General features: G+C 38.8%; 1 protein-coding gene across 2 annotated transcripts in view; it reads left to right on the top strand.

Annotated features, from left to right (window-relative positions):
* flnba (filamin B a) overlaps positions 1–17,940 on the top strand; it is a 69,350-nt gene continuing 51,410 nt past the window's right edge. Inside the window, exon 1 of one of the 2 annotated variants that reach the window (XM_028004104.1) lies at positions 1–418. In XM_028004104.1, the coding sequence (XP_027859905.1) occupies positions 127–418 (292 nt within the window). In that variant the 5' untranslated portion in view covers positions 1–126. The remainder of the gene's footprint in view (positions 419–17,940) is intronic. The other variant, XM_028004103.1, reaches the window with a different exon arrangement.

Here is a 17,940-nt window from a genome sequence, read left to right as displayed (position 1 = left end):
GTGAGGCGAAGACTTCAAACCAAGTTGCGGCGGCTCCGAGGAAACACCTTCGGCTTCACTCACACTTCAACCACAACCAGAACCAGAACCGAACCCACCGGGCGGGGGGGGGAAGAAGAAAACAACATGCCGGCCACAGAGAAGGACCTGGCGGAGGACGCTCCGTGGAAGAAGATCCAGCAGAACACCTTCACCCGCTGGATCAACGAGCACCTGAAGTGCGTCAACAAGCGGATCGTGGACCTGCAGCTGGACCTGGGGGACGGCCTGCGGCTCATCGCCCTGCTGGAGGTCCTGAGCCAGAAGAAAATGTACCGAAAGTACCACCCGAGGCCCAACTTCAGGCAGATGAAGCTGGAGAACGTGTCGGTTGCGCTGGAGTTCCTGGAGCGGGAGAACATCAAGCTGGTCTCCATCGGTGAGTGACCGAGAACGGAGCGGCCTGGGCGGGGTGGAAGCTGGCGGAGCCCCGCTGGCGGAGAACCGGAGGGGAGGGAGGGTCAGGGTGGAAGTTAACTTTCCTCGTGTTTTAACCAAAGTTTGGGTAGTAAAAGTAGTTTTACTAAAACTTATTTTTACTCAAATAACAGGAAAAAGTAGCCATCCAAGAAATTCCTCAAGTAAAACATTATTTAGTTAAAAAGTTCACTGAGTAACTGATCAATGATCGATAATTTAATATTTAAATATTAATCAAACAATGGACCAAAATAGAAAGCTTGGTGGACATTTTGATATTTTAAGGACTAAAATGATAATGATTCATATGTCAAAAAATATCAAAAAAAGTTTCCATATCAGTTTCTTTCAACAACAAAAAACAACTTCTGAAACTTTAACAAACTGCAGGTGTCTCTGTGTCTGGTGAGGTTTTGGTTAAAACGTGTTTTTTTCTCTTTAGTGGGTAGAAAATCCAGAAAATGTTCTCAAATCAGAGTAAACAATAAAATTACTGAAGTAAAAGTAAAAATGCAGTGTGTTAAAAACTCTCCTGAAAATACTTTCCCCCCAAAAGTTTCTGAAGTTTTACATGGAGAGAAACTGATCTGGAAACTTTTTTTTTTTTTTTTGCATTTTGATCCTTTAAATATCAAAATTTTCACTTGACTTTATATTTTTGTACTTCAGTAGAGTTTTTACTAAATACTTTTTTATAGCAATTTCTTGAATGTCTACTTTTGACTTTTACTGGAGTAAAAATATGTTGAAGTGGTGCTACTCATTCATACTCTGTTTTAACTTTAGTTTATAGGAAAAACAAACGTATCAACTTTAATTTAGCATAATTTTACTGTAATACTTGAGGTTTGTTGGTTCCTTAAGCTTTAGTTTCTCCTATTCCTGGCTAAAAATGTTTTTCCTCTGTTTTTAATTACCTGACACAGATTTAATTGCAGTTTACTCATTAAAGTTCATAAACTCCAGGGATGCATCAGTGTTGTCCTCTCAGCTGCTGTTTATTGAATTTAATTGACTTTTTAAGACCTGATGGTGATAAAACCTTCCTACTTTGAGGTGAGGTGCATAAAAGGTGTAATTTCCAAATGATTGCTGGTTGGTCCAGGTCTGGGTGGAGTTAACCAGCAGCAGATGAAGCACACCTGCTGTCCAGGTTTTCATTAAGGCCTTTCATGCTGAGTTCAGGAAATGGAGGAACTTTCAGGTGGAAAATCAATGAAAGTAGCTGATTTTAGCAGCTCTTCTTGACGGGTCATTGAGTTTCTGTGGGAGAGAAACCGCAACCATTTCAGATCGGAACCGGCCCGATTCCCCACCTTTGAGCTAAATGTTACATTTTCTGTTAATTTAAAGCATCAAAACAACAACTGGGCAACATGGCTTAAAATCAGATCTGTTTTGCTCGTTTTCTTCTCTTTGAAAATATTTGCTGCCATTTAAAAAAATTTTTAAGTGTATTTTATTTGAATCTTCCTTTCTGTGAGTTGGATGGTGAAATATTAAACTGAGGCTACGAGAATTTTTATTGATGAGAAAATAAAATGGAAAAATCTTCTAGTCATCAGAATCTGATGTGAGCAGCTCAGTTCTTTGAAACAAACACAATTGTTTCAAATTATTGCTACTGGCAATAATTTCATGCTGATATATTCAAAGATAAAATGTTACCTCTAAAACTGATACCAAGTATAACTTCACAAGATGCTCGACATTCCTCATCTTAATTTTACATTTTTTATCCTGATGTTCTAACTAGATTGCTACTTTGTTCTTCTCATATTATGATTGTTATTCTTATAATTAAAATAAACATTAAAACATACCAATCCGTTGTAGAACGGACCTGAATTTTAAAGTGTAAATTAATAGAAACTTAAAAACAAGATGGCCGCCGTGTGTGCTGACATCACTATGAACTGTGGAAACCTAAGGAGTGCTTTGGTGGGAAAAAGATACAGATTTACAGTAAATCTCTGAAAGCTAAAAATAAATGTATTGATAAGATGGATGTGTTGCCCAGCCTGCCACAATAAAACCTAATCAACTCCTCTGGGTGAAAACATGACGCAGTTTCTCTGTTTTTACCGTTTTCTGCTGGATTCAGATTCTTTTCCTCTAATGACAAACATTTTCTGCATCAGCAGGTCAGATAAAACTGAATCGATATCGGCCTGGAAATGTCCTGATCGGTGCGTTTCTGTCGAAGCGTTTCTACAGGAGGCTTATCACTGGTTGTTGCTGGTTGTTACTGGTTTTTACTGGTTTCTGCTCCACTTTGTTTGGAAGTTCAGCTCGTCACTTGCTGTGATTCTTTAGAAACCCAGATTTGTTCCAGCCTGCCCTGCAGGATTAGGAGCAAACATCCATCTTCTCTTTATTCATCCTCCTCTCGGGTTCGCGGAGGGTCTCCTCCTTCTGCAACCAGAGGCGTGAGTCGGCAGGAGGGAACTGGGAGTGGCGTGGGAGGAGTTAAGATCGGAAAGTAGAGTTGACCATGATTTAAAAAGACAAATATGCAGTGGATTGAAAAGATTTCTCAGATCTTAATGTGTTTTACTGGAATATGCCACAGATTTTTATTTAAGTCTGGACTTTGACTAGGGGGTTTTACCCAGTGTTGTATAAAGTACTGAAATCTCAGAGTCAAGTAAAAGTATAAGTACCTCTCCAAAATATGACTTTGGTAAAAGTCCAAGTCACTGACTGAAATGTTACTTGAGTTAAAGTCTTAAAGTATCTGAAACTTCTTGTACTTAAGTATGGAAATTACTGTAAAAATGGATGTACTCAAGTAATGTAATGAAAAGTACAAGTAAAAAGTAAAACAAAGCAAATGCAGTTTGAATGACATTTTTTTATATTTTGGTAAACTTGTCAAATACACTTAAAATAATGTACCCAACCAAGTGCAGGCAAAATTAAACCTGCTAATAAATTGTTCCAGTTTTAAAGAGTAGCACATGTTAATGGTTTGTGGTTTTGAACTTGCATGCCTTTCCTATATTCGTTAAATTGAGTCTAAATTGCTATCGCTATGGCTTCTGTCCCCCCTTGAACAGAGGAGTCTAGGTAGCCTGCTACAGTCAACATTAGGCCTAAGCTAAATACACCACGTATGGAACTGAAACAATGCCAAACAAAGTTCATTTATGGTCAACGTTTCACAATACAGTAGTGTCTAGTGACCAAGCTATAGTTACTGAAACAGGAGGATTATAACCATTTCATAAGACGTTACCTCGATGTGTTTCTTCAAGTTGGACGGGGAGTTTTTGTAAGATAGAATTTCCACATCTTTGGCCAGGAATAACATAAACTGCATGCGGTACGACGAATCTTTAACACCCACGAAAGAGTATATTGTGTTTAAATAAGGCCATGGGCTCTCATCACCAGCTGGTGGTTCCCCTGGAGCCGTGTCCGACGTAGTTGCAGTCGTTGTGGTCTCCGTCTCCTCCTCCATGTGGCTGCTGCTGATTGCGAGACTTGCTTTGTGTTTAATGGGAGAAGCGAAACAGGTGTATCCTATTGGAGGTGATGAACAAGCCCAGGCAAGTAGGCTACGGACTTTGTTCGGTAGCCTGCTTGCTACTTGCTAATCAGTAGGTGGGGTCAAAACACTTTGTTTCTCTCTCTCGCTTTTCTGTAACGAGTAACTAAACCACACATTGAAATGTATCGGAGTAAAAGTACGCAATTAAGTTCGGAAATATAGTGAAGTAAAAGTGAAAGTCATCAAAAATTTTCATACTCCAGGAAAGTATGAAGTACTCCAAAATATACTTAAGTGAAGTAGTGAAGTATTTTTACTTTGTTACTATACAACACTGTTTTTACCACCTGAATACCCTCTAACCGGATGCTCCAAAAACACAAAACCTTACCAATAGTTTGGTTTAGTTTTTAGTGTTAACATCTTAACTTGACCAACTTCAAGTAACTTTTCAACAAGATGTGGAAGCTTGTTTTCGATAAATAATTCTTGAATATTGAGTAAAAAATAGTTTCCACTAGGAACCTTTTCTTCTTCAGTTTAAGACATTTTACATGTTATAACTTATTTACGTATATTTATATATATCTCGGTAGACTCGGCTTGATTGGCGACTACGTTTTCAGCTGCTGCGGTTCTCTTTATTGCTGCACTGAGTCAAACGAACCGAACCGTTTCAGCAACCTGTTTCCCTCGCCGCCTGTGGGGGCGCTGCACCAGGAACCACTGAAGAAGACACTGAGCACAACTTCCTGTTTCATGAAATGTAAAGAAAAATTGAGTGGCATCAGATTTTAGCAGATGGACGGTTTGACTTTTGTCTTTAGTTTTTAAGAGTCTTTTCTCCCACTAGCACTAAGCTAACTCGTTTGTTTTGGTTGTGTTTACCCAGAATGCCTTGTGTTGTAGTTCGCTTCCCGATCTGCCAGCATCCAAATGGCGAGATAAAATGCTTCCATCAGCTAGTTTTAGTTTTCTAACCGTCTTTCACTTCGCAGCAACCAGTCAGGTTGAGTTGTTTGAACAGCTTCGCCTTCAGTCAACAGGCTGATTCACCTGCTGCTGCCTCCGGGCTTCACCAGGTGTGTCTTCCTGTCCGTAGATCGGACCTCCATGTTTCTCCCATTTAAAGTGGAAACGTCAAAAACCTGTAGCTTTTAATGAAAGAAAATTACTATACTGAAATATCATGCTGGCATAAAATGAAACCAAGTAAAGGGAAAATGTGTTTGTATTAGGGATGCAGACAATTAATCAACTTGCGGTTAATTGTTGATGATTTATTAGATTAATTAGTTCAAATCATTAATTAATAATGTTTGGTAAGACCTCCGCTTAGTGTTGTAGTTTGACCTCCAGCCAGCAGGGGGCACTGCTGGTCATCCTGAAGCGGAGCCGTTGAAAGAGAAACATGGATGGCGGCCATTTCTCAGAACAGGAAAGAGAAAGTGTCGACTTCTCAACCAAAAGTTACTGATTTGTTACGAAAGCAACGAGGATTTGGTGACAGACGGACAAGATGACAGAAAAAATGTTTGTTTTTCTTTCAGTGGGTAGAAAATCCGGAAATTTTACTCAAGAGTAGAAATACTTTAATAAAATTACTCAAGTAAAAGTAAAAAGTACACCATAGTAAAAAGAAAACAAAAAAAACAAAACTAAAAGTAATTTTTTTCAATAAAAGTTCCAGGTGCAGTATAGTTACAATAATAGAAAAAAGATTAAAATATATTAAAACACATAATTCCCATGAACAGCTATATTCATAAATGAATTTTGAAGGAATGTGAAAACGTCTCAGTCCTCAACACAAACCAGGCTTGATGTTTTTGTTTGTTTTCATAAATTTCTTGTCATTTTTTCTAACCAGAAATTCACCAGACAGAAACGCCTGCAGCTTCTGTTAAAGGTTCATTGTTACTTTTAAGAATTGTCATTTAAAATACCAAGATTTCTACATAACTTGGATGTTAAATGATTGTTGATTTGGTCAGTAATTGAGTTGACTTTTTACCAAATCCTTTTTTACTCTTGAGTAATTTCTTGGATAACTTTTACTTGATCCCAGTTTTTGGGTCCTCTGCCCATCCCTAACTTTTTACACAGACTTGTGAAGACGCTGTTATCATTGCATCACCTGGAAATGTTCTGGGTTTTCTCCGTCAGGTCGGCCAGGAGGCCGGCGCCGATCCTCTGAGGGGTTTTAGCGTTGGCTGTGAAACGTTGTAGAAAGTTCATGAATACTGCAGCCTTTCTTTTCCTCTGAGTTCAGAGCGAATGTCGGTTCTTCCTCGGTGGAGTTCCCAGCGTTCGGAGGGAGAGAAGGAAAGCTGCTGAGGGAGGCGAGGTCACGGCGTAAACGCTGGTGTTGCTCTCATTTTGGTTTTCCCACCACAGGAGAGGAAATGACTGAGTGGGAGCCGAGCTGAACTTGCTGCAGCTACACCATAAAATCGCTCTTAAATTAGAAATGTGCTTGAAGTGGGGCTGCACCTAACAATTATTTTACTAATCAATTATTCTGACCACTAATTGGATGAAAAACATTGGCACACTTATAATAATAATAACGCAAGAAACGCATTTTTAAAGACCAATAAACTTTAAATTCCAACATGTAACACTGGAAATGGATTTTAAATATGCAAAATAAACAACAAAAAAAATGAATTTTGGAGTCTCTGTAAAGAAAATGAATCTTCAAGAAAAGTTGAGACCAAAACACCAAACTGAAGACGTTTCATCCAGTTTTTGGTAGAAAGAGAAAAATGATAAATCATGTAAATAAAAATGATTGAGGTTGTTCTAATTTATCATGTAATTGATTTATTGCTTGGACTCTGACAGGCCTAACAATATTAGAAACAGAGTTTTTAAAATAAGAAAATAAATGTTTTATTGCCTAATATTCACTAATCTCATTCATTCAGTGAACATTTTACAGAGATTCATCTGAAGTAAAAAATAAAAGTTCAGTCTTTTCTGCTGGATTTAAAAAAAAATCTAACTGAATAATGACCAGAAAGCAAATATTCATATATATTTTACAGAATTTTAACCTGGTGAAGCTAAAACTTCCAGTTTGACAGGATTTGATTTTATTTGTGTTTTTTTTATCTTAAATGCAAAATGTTAGTATTTTTTTGTACTCTTGCTCAGAATATGTTTTTGTTTCAAACTGCCTTTTTTGGGTTTATAGAATCCAGTAAACGATTAATCAGTTACTAAATTACCTAATTATTTCAAAGATCAATGAATCATGATGAATGGCCTCAGCTGTGGTGTAAACCCCTTTTTGTTCTGACAGGATCGGCCGCTAACCGTTTGTTTCTGCAGATAACGTCGCGTTTTGTTGCCTCTGCTTCAGTTTATGATCCGCTGCTGTTTGAGCTCTCGTCAGTTTCTACGATTAGTGTTCATCCTTATCGCCACGGAAACGCTGTAATGGCCTCATCAGTCAAATGCTGCCCACCCCGGTCGCTGTGGCCTTCACCTCCTGACGGTTCGCTCATCAGATGTGATTGTAAACGTGGCAAAGCCAATATTTACTGATCAATTAGTTCAAACCAGGCAGAAGTTTTAATACGAGTTTCACTAATGAAGCTGCTTAAACGATGAAAACGATGTGGGACTGTCGCTGATTTTAAATATGGATCCAACATGTAGACCAGAAATGCACATGATCCCAGTTTGGGTTTAGTGGTATGAGGACACACTGGTACTGGACCAGTTTGGGTTATCCTGCTGATAACTGGTTAAACAGAAAGTTATGGTCTGAAGATCTGATCATTATATTTGGTGTTAAAGACCCAAACCTTGGTGTTTGATCGCCCACAAACGGCCTCCGACCCCCAGCTTTAGAAACCTCGGCTATAATCTGCACCTTTACCTGACGGACATAAAACTTTTTTTTTTTAGCTCCTGTCTCTTTAAGAAAAGCCCCAGTGGTCTGTCTGCCCCTCTAATTGGTGAAAATTGGCTTTTTAGGGAGATTTGGTTTGAGACGTGCCAAACTGCCTCCTCTGGGGGCGTCGGATGAAAGTTTCATGGTCGATGAACAGAAACGCCGGCTGGGCTGTAAATGAGGCGTTTAGGAGTCCTGTGTTCAGTGGGAAAACTAACTCCTTTTGGTTTGTATTTGCAGAACACGTCTAAAGTTTACAGGATTCCCAGAAAGAAACCTTGAATGTGTGGGAAAAACCTTCCTGGTTGTGAAATCTTGCCTGGGTCCCTTCCAGCAGCAGGTTGTGCTGCGGGTGTGTCGTCACGCCTCGGTGGCATCATGGCTGACTGGATCCCTTTGGAAAAATCAACCTTTGCTGCAGCATTTGTCACATTAAGTTGTTTACTGTCACAAATTCCTGCAGAAGATATCGGGTTTTTCCTCCCAGCCCGTCGGTAAAATCATTGAGAACTGACCCTGAACCAGAACATTTGTATTTACTCCCAGCGGTCAATTCAAACATCAAATTTACATATTTAATGTTTGATTTTTCCCTCATTCCTCCATGTGAGCCACTAAATAACGTGTGTTAATAGCTCTGGTATGCAAACAGCGTTTGTTGGGTTTTTCCCCGTTTCATCACTGCTCCTTGCATTTTCTCGGGTTCGGTTTCCTTTCTGGCTCAGTGAGGAAATTTATTTTATCTGTTGATGTCTGAGAAAGTGTTTGTCTGTCTGGAGCGACAGGAATCGCTTGGCGCTCTGAAAACAGGCCCAACAGGATCCGAAGCGCTCGGCTGTTGCCTGCGCAGCGTTTTATGACTTCAGGTTGTTTTTAATCTGGAAGCAGTTCTGCTGCCTGCGCTGGTGATACTGGTGATACTGGTGATGCTGGTCAACAGGAAGATGACATATTTTGCTATTCCTCTCATAATAACAAATGTTTTTGGACGATAAATTGTCACAGACATTTTTGCGATGAACAATACTAATGTTGTTTTGAGGCCATTTGCAAGAAATATAGTGATAATGACATAATAATATCAATAAACTTTCAATTCTAATGCATATTTAACACTGGAAGACATTTTAAATATCCAAAATGGATAAAACGACAGAAGGAATTAAACAGTTGGTTAGTTGAGACCAAATCAACAGTCTGAAGACTTTTTGGTGGAGAAGCTAAAGAAAATGGAAATTATTGCATTTTTTTTCCCAATTTATCATGTTGATTTATTTTGTTGCCTTTTGCAGAAATGTTCTTGGCATTTTGCAGGATTTGTATTTATGTACAAAGACAAAGTTTTACTCTGTTCTCTCCTGCAGTTTGTTCTTTAGTTTAGATTTTCTGCAGTTTATTAAATCACAGTGAAAGTCTGTGACTTAAACATTACATGTTTTTTCTAAAATAATAAATAACAGACCATATTTTCAAAAGTTTTTTTTATTTCCATCATCCATTCTGTGAGTTGGACAACAAAGTAAAATTAGTTTAATTATGAGAGTCAATAGTTTCTGTGGGATGTTGATTTTTATGGAAAATATATTTAATTCTGTTTTTAACCTAATGACAAGAAAATTAGATTTAAAACTTGTTGCTGTTATTAAATGGGGAAAAAACTACATTTGCTGTTTTATGTATATTAAAAAGTATGAGCAGTTTATTAATTTTAGTTTAGTCATTTTTCTGGACTGTAACCTTTGCAGTAACAAGATTTATTTGTTGTTTTCATTCTAAATCCTTTTCTTGCTAATCCTGATTTAATTAACTGGTTTTTGGGCTTTGTTTCTCTTTTTAGGACATTTTTCTTTATTCCATCGTTTTGCAGTTACATGAACTCCCGTCTGTTTCTGAGTGGATCCGGACTTTGTGTAGGCCACTTGCAGAGCCGCTCCTCTGACTTCATTTTCCATGAAACTCGTTTTAGTTTGGACTCTTTCGGTTTCTGTGACACATTAACCAAGCGTCCGTCCAGCTGCTCCCTTCCTCAACCAGAAACCAAACACACACACACACACACACACACACACACGCAGAGTTGCTCTTTCGGCTTGCCGTTGCCATGGCGCCGTGTGTAAACATCCCTCGGCTCACTCTGCTGCTTTCAGGAAGTTCAGACTCCCGTCACGTTATCATGGTGTTTACATGTTTGTTTGTCTCTAAGACGGGTTAATCTGTGATTGTGTCAGAGTTGGATCTTTATCGCTGCTGGTGCCGATAATGAGGTGATGTCATCGTTCCGCTTAGTTTCAGGCTGTGAGATCTGGAAACAGACCAGCTGCTAGCTGGAGAGTCAGACAAACTCCCAATCAGAAGAGTCGGAGTATTTGTGAATCACTAGTTTTTACAAATTATCTCTTTTTTTCCCCCCATTATGTTGTGGGAATTACTCTGATATAACTTTAAAAATATAAAACAGATTTTAACCTCCAGATTGGTAGAATCTGAATTTGTTTTTAGAAAATCAGAGTTTTATTTTTTTTTTTTTACAAAAAGTCATAAGATGCGTCATATTGAGGGAAAAAGTCGTAATATGAGAGAAGTTATAATTCGAGAATAAAGTTTTAGGCCAATTGAGTTGTGATGATGCGAGAAGTCATGTAATCAAAATAATGTGAGATTAAAGTCATTATTAAAAGAACACAGTAGTAATTTTACAACTCCTGGTAATATTGATTTCTGGTATTTTGAGTTTATTCTCAATTAAAAATAGAAAAACCTTTCTGGCCTTAATACTCTGTAGGGGTTAAAGGTTACAGCCGAGTTGTCTGGAAGGTGTGAAGTGGGAATTGGATCTTCTCCAATGTTAACAATGAACAAATGAATGAATGAATGAATGAATGAATGCCGTTTCAGCGATACTGACTCTGATCTTGTTGCATCATCACATCAGCATGTGATGATTGGTTGGACTTTCATCCAGAACAGAAGGGATTATTTTTGTTTCTTCACTTCTTAATCTGAGTTTTACAACATATTTTTTTACATTGTAATAAAAGCAGCAGGAAAAAGTCCATTTCTGCCAAAAAACTGACTTTGGAGATTAAGCTACAATATTTTCTAGAAAAACATGGAACTGTTTTATCTTGAATATTTGCTCAGAAATTGTAAAATTTTTCACATAACAGAAAAAACCTGAGAAATTTCTGATCTTGTAAAGTTGGAAGTTTGACTCTGAACTCAGAAATTTCCACTTTTAATCTGTTCATTTTAGAAAACTTTTGAGATTAATCTAAAAACATTTAGTCAAAGTTTTTTTTTATTTCTGGTTGTGGTGTACAGTACACCACTTTGGTCAATTGTGTTTTTTAATTCAAGTGTTTTAGAAATAAAGCTGGAACTTGGAAATTTGACTTTCGGAGCTCAGAAAGTTTTTTAAAAAAATTTTTAATTTTTGGGAAATTAACTTTTTTTCCATAGAGTTTTATTTAATGTGTTTGCTCTGTAAAGTCTAGATGACCTTTGACCTCTCCTGTGTTCACCAATTTCTCTCTGGCTGATTTCTGCTCAGTTAGTGGAGAAAAACTGAGCTGGGCTGAAACTCATCTGGTCACACAGTTCAGTTTCTCCGCTCTAATGAGAGAGAGAGAGAGGAGCCGTATGGGGGCCACACACACACACACACACACACACACACACACACAGGAGTAATTGATAACAAACTCAGAGAAAAGCCTCTCAAGGTCTGTGAGAAGTGAAGGACGTTCCACCTGTTGTCCCAGCAACGCCGCCGATTGGCTGCAGCGAAGCGGCGTTTTTCCTCGTGATGCATTCAGGTACCGCTTGAAAAGATACAAGCAGGAACATCTGTGGAAAAGATCGGAAGCTGGATCTCATCCTGTGGTGGAACGATTTAAATCAGAGGCAGGTTTATCATAATCAGAACGTAAACAAAGTTTCATCAGATCATGTGATCAGTCTGCAGCCGGAGAGAAACAGGAAGAAAGTTGGTGAATGTTTCTAGATTCACTAGATTTCTAACTCTGACCCCTGGAACAACTCGTCAAACTTTCATCTTGATCAACATGCAGATTTTTCAAATAGTTGAAAATGAAAAACTGCAGTAAATGAAGATGTTGTCTTGATTTGATCTTGTTTAGCAAAGCAAAAATCCTGAATTTGATGAATTTAGACCAAATGACTTTTTAAAAAAAAAGTAACCAATCACGTCTACTTCAAATATATCTTTTGACCATTTCAAAATACAACCTTCATATTTTTATAATTCAGTTGAGCTGTTTTGTCACCATTTTCTGCTGTTGGATGTTTACATGTTGCACCTTTTCAGACTCTTGAAGGACAATTCTCCATCTTTTTATTATTTCTTTAAAACTTTTGTAGCAAAAATCAAGATGGAAAAAACCAACGTTGCCACGTTAATATTGTGATTTTGTTCAAATGTGGCTGAGGAAGATGGTGAAAAGTTGATTTCTGCTCAATGTTGCTGCAGTATTTGAAACGTGATAAACTGACGTGAGTCCAAAGAAAACAGAACCTGATGATATGAAAGTTGGTGACCAGAACTGATGATACTCAGATTCTGTCAAATGGACCTGGAGTTTCAGAAGAGCTCTGCTGAACAGAGGCTCTTCATGGATCATTTTAGCTTCTGCTCTTCGATCAGAGGAAAGTTGCATCATCACCGAACTTTGACCTCAGATTGGCGGAATGATGTGAACATCTGCTGATGCCGTCTGCCCTGCAGCCCCGACCTGCTGCCCCAGATCCTCGGTGACTGGATCTGTGCTGCTTTTCTGTTTCCATGTTTCCATCCAGGCGTCGTTTCCTCTTCGTCCCGCTCACACTTCTCCTCGCTGATCCCCGTTTCTCTGTATTTTCTTGTGAATCTTGAGTTTTCTATCCTGTCTTGCTGTAAGCTCTTCAAATTTCAAACTTCTTTCTCCTCAGTCTGTAAATCATCTTCTCAACAGTGTAATGATTTTCTTTTATTGTTTTCAGCCGACAGATCTCTGGTTGTGGCCGTTTTCAGAATTAGCTGGTGTATGTGTTTCTGAAACACAGTATTTGTGCTGTGAAACAGTCTGTCCAGTTTGGGACGATTCATCCGATTTATCATTAATCAATAATGAATAAATAACAAACTCAGAAAAACGTCCATTTGCTGAAAGAGTACAGAGCAGAAATTAAGTCAAAACGTTACAATAAATACATTTTGCACTTGAGGAATTTTTCTTATAAATATGTTTTACTGTGAACTCAAGTGGCAGGTGATTTTAGAAGCATTTAGCTGCTTTCTTTGCTACAGATCAAGTGTTCACTAAATATGTTGCATTTCATGAAATAAAATCTTGTTGCATCTTTTAATAGATTTCTAACATATAAAGTTTAATGAAAAATCTGCAGAATGTTCCTTTTTTTGACTAATCATCAGAATAATGACTGAACTAGAAGTTTTCTGCAGTCCTGCTCCAGCTGGTTGCCAGTGTTTTGGTTTTCAGGACGGTTCAGATGGAAAAGATTTAAATGCGTTGCAGCGAAGGCCGAAGACTCTCCGTCAGTCTAACCCTGGATCGGCTACCTGACCAAGTTTTCCAGAGCAGCAGAGTGAAACGGTGCGGCGTTCCAAACGTCATAAATAGTTTTCTTGCGTTCTGATGGGAATTGAAGCCATTAATATGCAGAATCTGCCCTGTATCTTTGAAGCGCTCCGTCTCCATAAGTCACAGCTGACAGAAGTGTTTGTGTTGGCCGCGTTCTCACACTCTGAAAGCTCGCAGCTCTTTTTCCTCCTGCTAAAACATGTTCTCCTCTTGGCTCCGTTTGCTCCATCGTACTTCTTCTGTTGAGTAAAAACCAAACGCTGGCGGTTTTCTATTTATGGCTCGTTATTTGTAATTTTGGCTGGTAGAACATGCTGGGTGGCCCAGATCCTGATCTGTGAGACGAGCAGCGCTCCTTTATCCCGTAATTACCATCAGATCAATAATCGCAACCAGATCTCAACACGGGCCGCTCAATGAAGGTCTGGAGTAAATAAAAAGTTGAACTTGATAAACAGGTCTGGGTCCGATCTCGTGGTACCCACCGCGACGGCTGGTTTTATGACAAATGAAAGTGGCATCTGAACAAAGAGCTCATTTAAAGGGAAAAGTCTCAACAGCTTTCAGGTTGTTGCTCTCGCTGAAAGAAGCCTTGTGCTGGGACACAATTACAGCCATTACTGCACAAAGCTTTGACAAATAACCTTCATCCTTTCTGCCTTCTGCTGGGTTTGGTTACAAGTTTGCTTCAGGCTCTCACAAAGATCCTGTCTCTGTTTATTCAAATTTATTTAAACTTAACTGTTTCCTTATGATGCAAAGTGTGCAGCCTGAAATTAAACTGGTGGCATTTCTAAGGTCCTGAGGCCAAAAGCCTCTCTGAGGTCAGACTGGGCTGAGAAACTGAGACGTAAAGTCGTGTCGGGTGGAGCGACTCTTTTTCTGTCGTTCAACGTAGAAACGAGCTAAAAACATGGCCGGCCATTTGTCTTCTCACTGTTGTCGGGACTCGCCAGTGACCCGAGCTGTGAGTGTTGGAGACACTGCCGGGTCCAGTGTTGCTGCTGGAGAGGAAACCTGAGAGAAGCCAGGATATAGGCTTACACACCAGCTCTCTGAACACACACTTTCTTTGTTTTGGTTAATGCCTCAGTGCTGGAGCTTCATCACTTGTTTCATTCTTTAGAGAAACACTAAACTGATGAATTATTGATCATTTTTGATAAAAGTGTTTAAAAAAACCCCCAAAAAGTCATAGGTTGGTTGGAAGTTTCTGTGATCAAGTCTGAAATTGTCCAGTACTGAAACAAAACACGTCTGTGTTTAATGAGAGATTATCTGCACAGCTTCCCATCAAAAAGGTTTATTATTTGGTAACCTACCCGCCCCTGAAAGGGTTCCTGGTCCAACGCCTCCAGGCTCACACCTGTAATGAGATGGTCACAAAGTTCTGGAAAACTTGGATGACCCACCACTTCAGATATGTTGTTTTGGGTCAAGAAAACACGTAAAGCCAGCGGGACGGTGTACCTCAAGGACCAGCATTAGGAAACCTTTACTTATACTTTCTAATGAAGTTGTTTTACTTCCTATGAAAGTTTTAATATATTAAAAGAGCTGACAGGTTTTGTTTTCTGCCACCTAATGAAGTGATCAGAATGCAAATCTTCTTTCCAATCATGTAAAGTTTGAATCAGTTCTTTAGTCAGATTATTCACCAGACATGTTTAACATTTTATGCCCTATATGTAAAAATTTATGCCAACAGAAAGGCAGCTTATTGAATCAGCATATTGTTTTAAAGTTGATTTCTATTTTCAATCCTTGTTTGTAAGAGAAATGTTTCACTTTGGTTCAGGTTTGAAGAAATGTTAAACATTTTGTGCAAAAAGTAAAAAATGAACATCATCTGTTCTGTTTGTAAAACGATGGTTCAGGTTTGTATTTTCGTTTTTTCCATTACTTTGTCCAGTTTGGCTTTTTATGCATTTCATGCAGCCTCTAGAAAAATATTGTGGTTTAAAAACCATGAGCTGCCTGCCAAACGGCTACTATAAACTGTTTAAAGCCACCAAAGCAACAATGTGAAATATGTGGAAATACAACCAGAAATATCTTTCTGGAGGATAATTGGCCTTGCTAAACATCTTGGGTTTAACCTCTGACCTTCTGTTGGAAACAAACAAAAACATTTAAGTGTATAGAAAACAGTCTCATGTACAATTAGTATGGCAACAACATAAAATGCTAATTAGCTTTGTAATTGGGGTAATTGCTAAGCTATGTGGTTTGGCTGCTAATTTAGGCTAACTGGTTAAATATTTGACAAACATGACAAGGAAACAACCTATAAAGTTCTCAGCCACTCTGTTAAATGCTCAGGGATTATTTTACTGAATTCAGTTTAGGATTATGCTAGCAGTTAGCTTTGGGATTAGCAGCTGCTCAGTGCTACATTAACCAAATTAGCATCTGATTTTCACTTATGATTTTGTTCAAAATAAAGATTCTCTAGGAATAAATGAGTGTAATGCTGAGCAAAAACACAATGTGAAACACGCTGTTTTCTTTTTTTTAGATAAGCTAAAACATTAGCTTAGCCAATTAGCTTTGTGACATTCTTAGCTTGTAATTAAGTTTTTATTTTCTAGGAAAGAATACAGTAAATGATCCAGTATCATTTATTGTATTGGCAAAAAACAGTCTCTAAACTAAATGTTTTAAAAATGCTATGCTAATTAGCTTTGTAGCAGCCTTGCTAATTGTTAGCTAAGGACAGTGAAATGCAAAGTGAATGCTGGGTTTAGTCTAAACTCTAAATGTTGAATGTTTGAAATGAAAACTATCACAATAAAAACCAGAAGCTTTACAAAACTAAAACTGCTTGTTTTAGCTTATTTACTTTAGAAGCATTTTAGCAAAATCAATAATGAAGTTATTGTTCTTCACAGCTGTGATTTGAACAATTTCTGTCTTGATATTTTTGACCTTTTAATCTGAACGAAGCATGAAAAGGGCAGTTTTGACCGTGAATAACTGCAGTGTGTGCTGATGGGTGGAAGTTGGTTTTTGGTTCTGAGAGCTTTGGGTCGAGTCTCTCATCACCCGACAACCTGTCATTTCACAGCAGAGCTTCCTGACCCGTCGTCATCCCGTCTCCCTCTGTGCGTTTAATGTTTTCTCACTTCGCCTGTACATTTTCTGGCAGACGTGACGCAGAGTTTGATGCCGTCACTGTTTTAATATTTGGTTAATTTGCGGTCTGACAAGAAGATGATGAAGGATGAAGGAGACTTTTAGTCCGTCTGCAGCTGGACCCGTCTGAGCTCTTTATCTTTGCATCGGTTTGTTTTTTTCAATGAGTTTTAAAATTTCCAATCTTGTACTTCGACATCAATCTTTCACCCCAATAGATACACAAAAACAAAATGACTATTTGAGTTTCGCCGTTTTGCGTTTATAATCTTCTAATCAGGTCAGTTAATAAATAGATAATTGATCCTGTGTGAAAACTAAAAACTGGTAAGATTTAATTTTTTCTGCAGTCATGCAGATTTTGCCAAGAGGTTGAGGAATGCATCGTGTTGTCTGTGCTCACCAAACTCCTGCTGTGTGTGTGTGTGTGTGTGTGTGTGTGTGGGAGGGGGGGGGGTTCACTGATGGTTACTGTGGTGAACCTCCTGCAGCCTGGCTCTGCTACAAACAGCTTTTTCTTCTCATACTTCTTTTTTCCACTGATTGACTGAACTCAGACCAAACAAACCGTTTCCTCTCTTTAGTTTTAATTGTTTGACCCTAAAATGTTTTGTCTCTGCTGAAATCCAAAGACTAAAACATGTCAGAAACTCCAAAGGAGAAAGAAACTGATCTTTGTTATGATCTGAGGTTTGTGTCAAACCTTGTTAAGGATGTAAAACGGACCAAATGTTGGATAACGGATGTTTGCATCAGCTCAGAAAATATGTTTCTTCCCTCGTCCTCCTCTTCCTCACCACATGGCGGGTCTGGTTCTGATGACGACACGGCCTGGGAACCGGCGGGGTGAGGTCATGCGGGGCTAAGCGCTGCTGGGTGTTTGTTGCGAGGACGTCATGCCAGATGTCTGTGGTAATGACAGGGCAGCGCGGCCCGGGTTCCTCGGATCCCTTGTGGCTCCTGGTTCTCGTTTCTGCAGCGATTTGTTCATCATTAATAATCTGTATTTAAATTTTATGTTCTGTTTAAACCCATTTCCCTTCCTGCTTGCTGTTTTTTGTTTCACTCGACTGCAGTAAATTCCAGGATGCCGGTTTCATCGAGCGTCTTATTGATGGCCAGCAGTGGTTAGTTTGAGCTCTGAAAGCAAAAGGAGTTTGAGATCCAGAATGTGGACCCAGCTTGGCCAACTGGACTACCCGACTCAGTCTGAACATTTAAACCCAGGTTCTGATGCTGGTCGCCCTCCAGGCCTGCTGATGCTTCTCAACTTCTCTGTTGGTTCACTTCAAGGCTTGGTGGAGAGAAACTTTTCCTCCGTCTTTGATGCTGTTTGCATCCAACCACAG

Source organism: Xiphophorus couchianus, chromosome 20 (assembly GCF_001444195.1).
Source record: "Xiphophorus couchianus chromosome 20, X_couchianus-1.0, whole genome shotgun sequence".
Classification (NCBI taxonomy): domain Eukaryota; kingdom Metazoa; phylum Chordata; class Actinopteri; order Cyprinodontiformes; family Poeciliidae; genus Xiphophorus; species Xiphophorus couchianus.
Note: the sequence above shows the minus strand (reverse complement) of the source record. Positions and strands in the feature narration are given on the sequence as shown.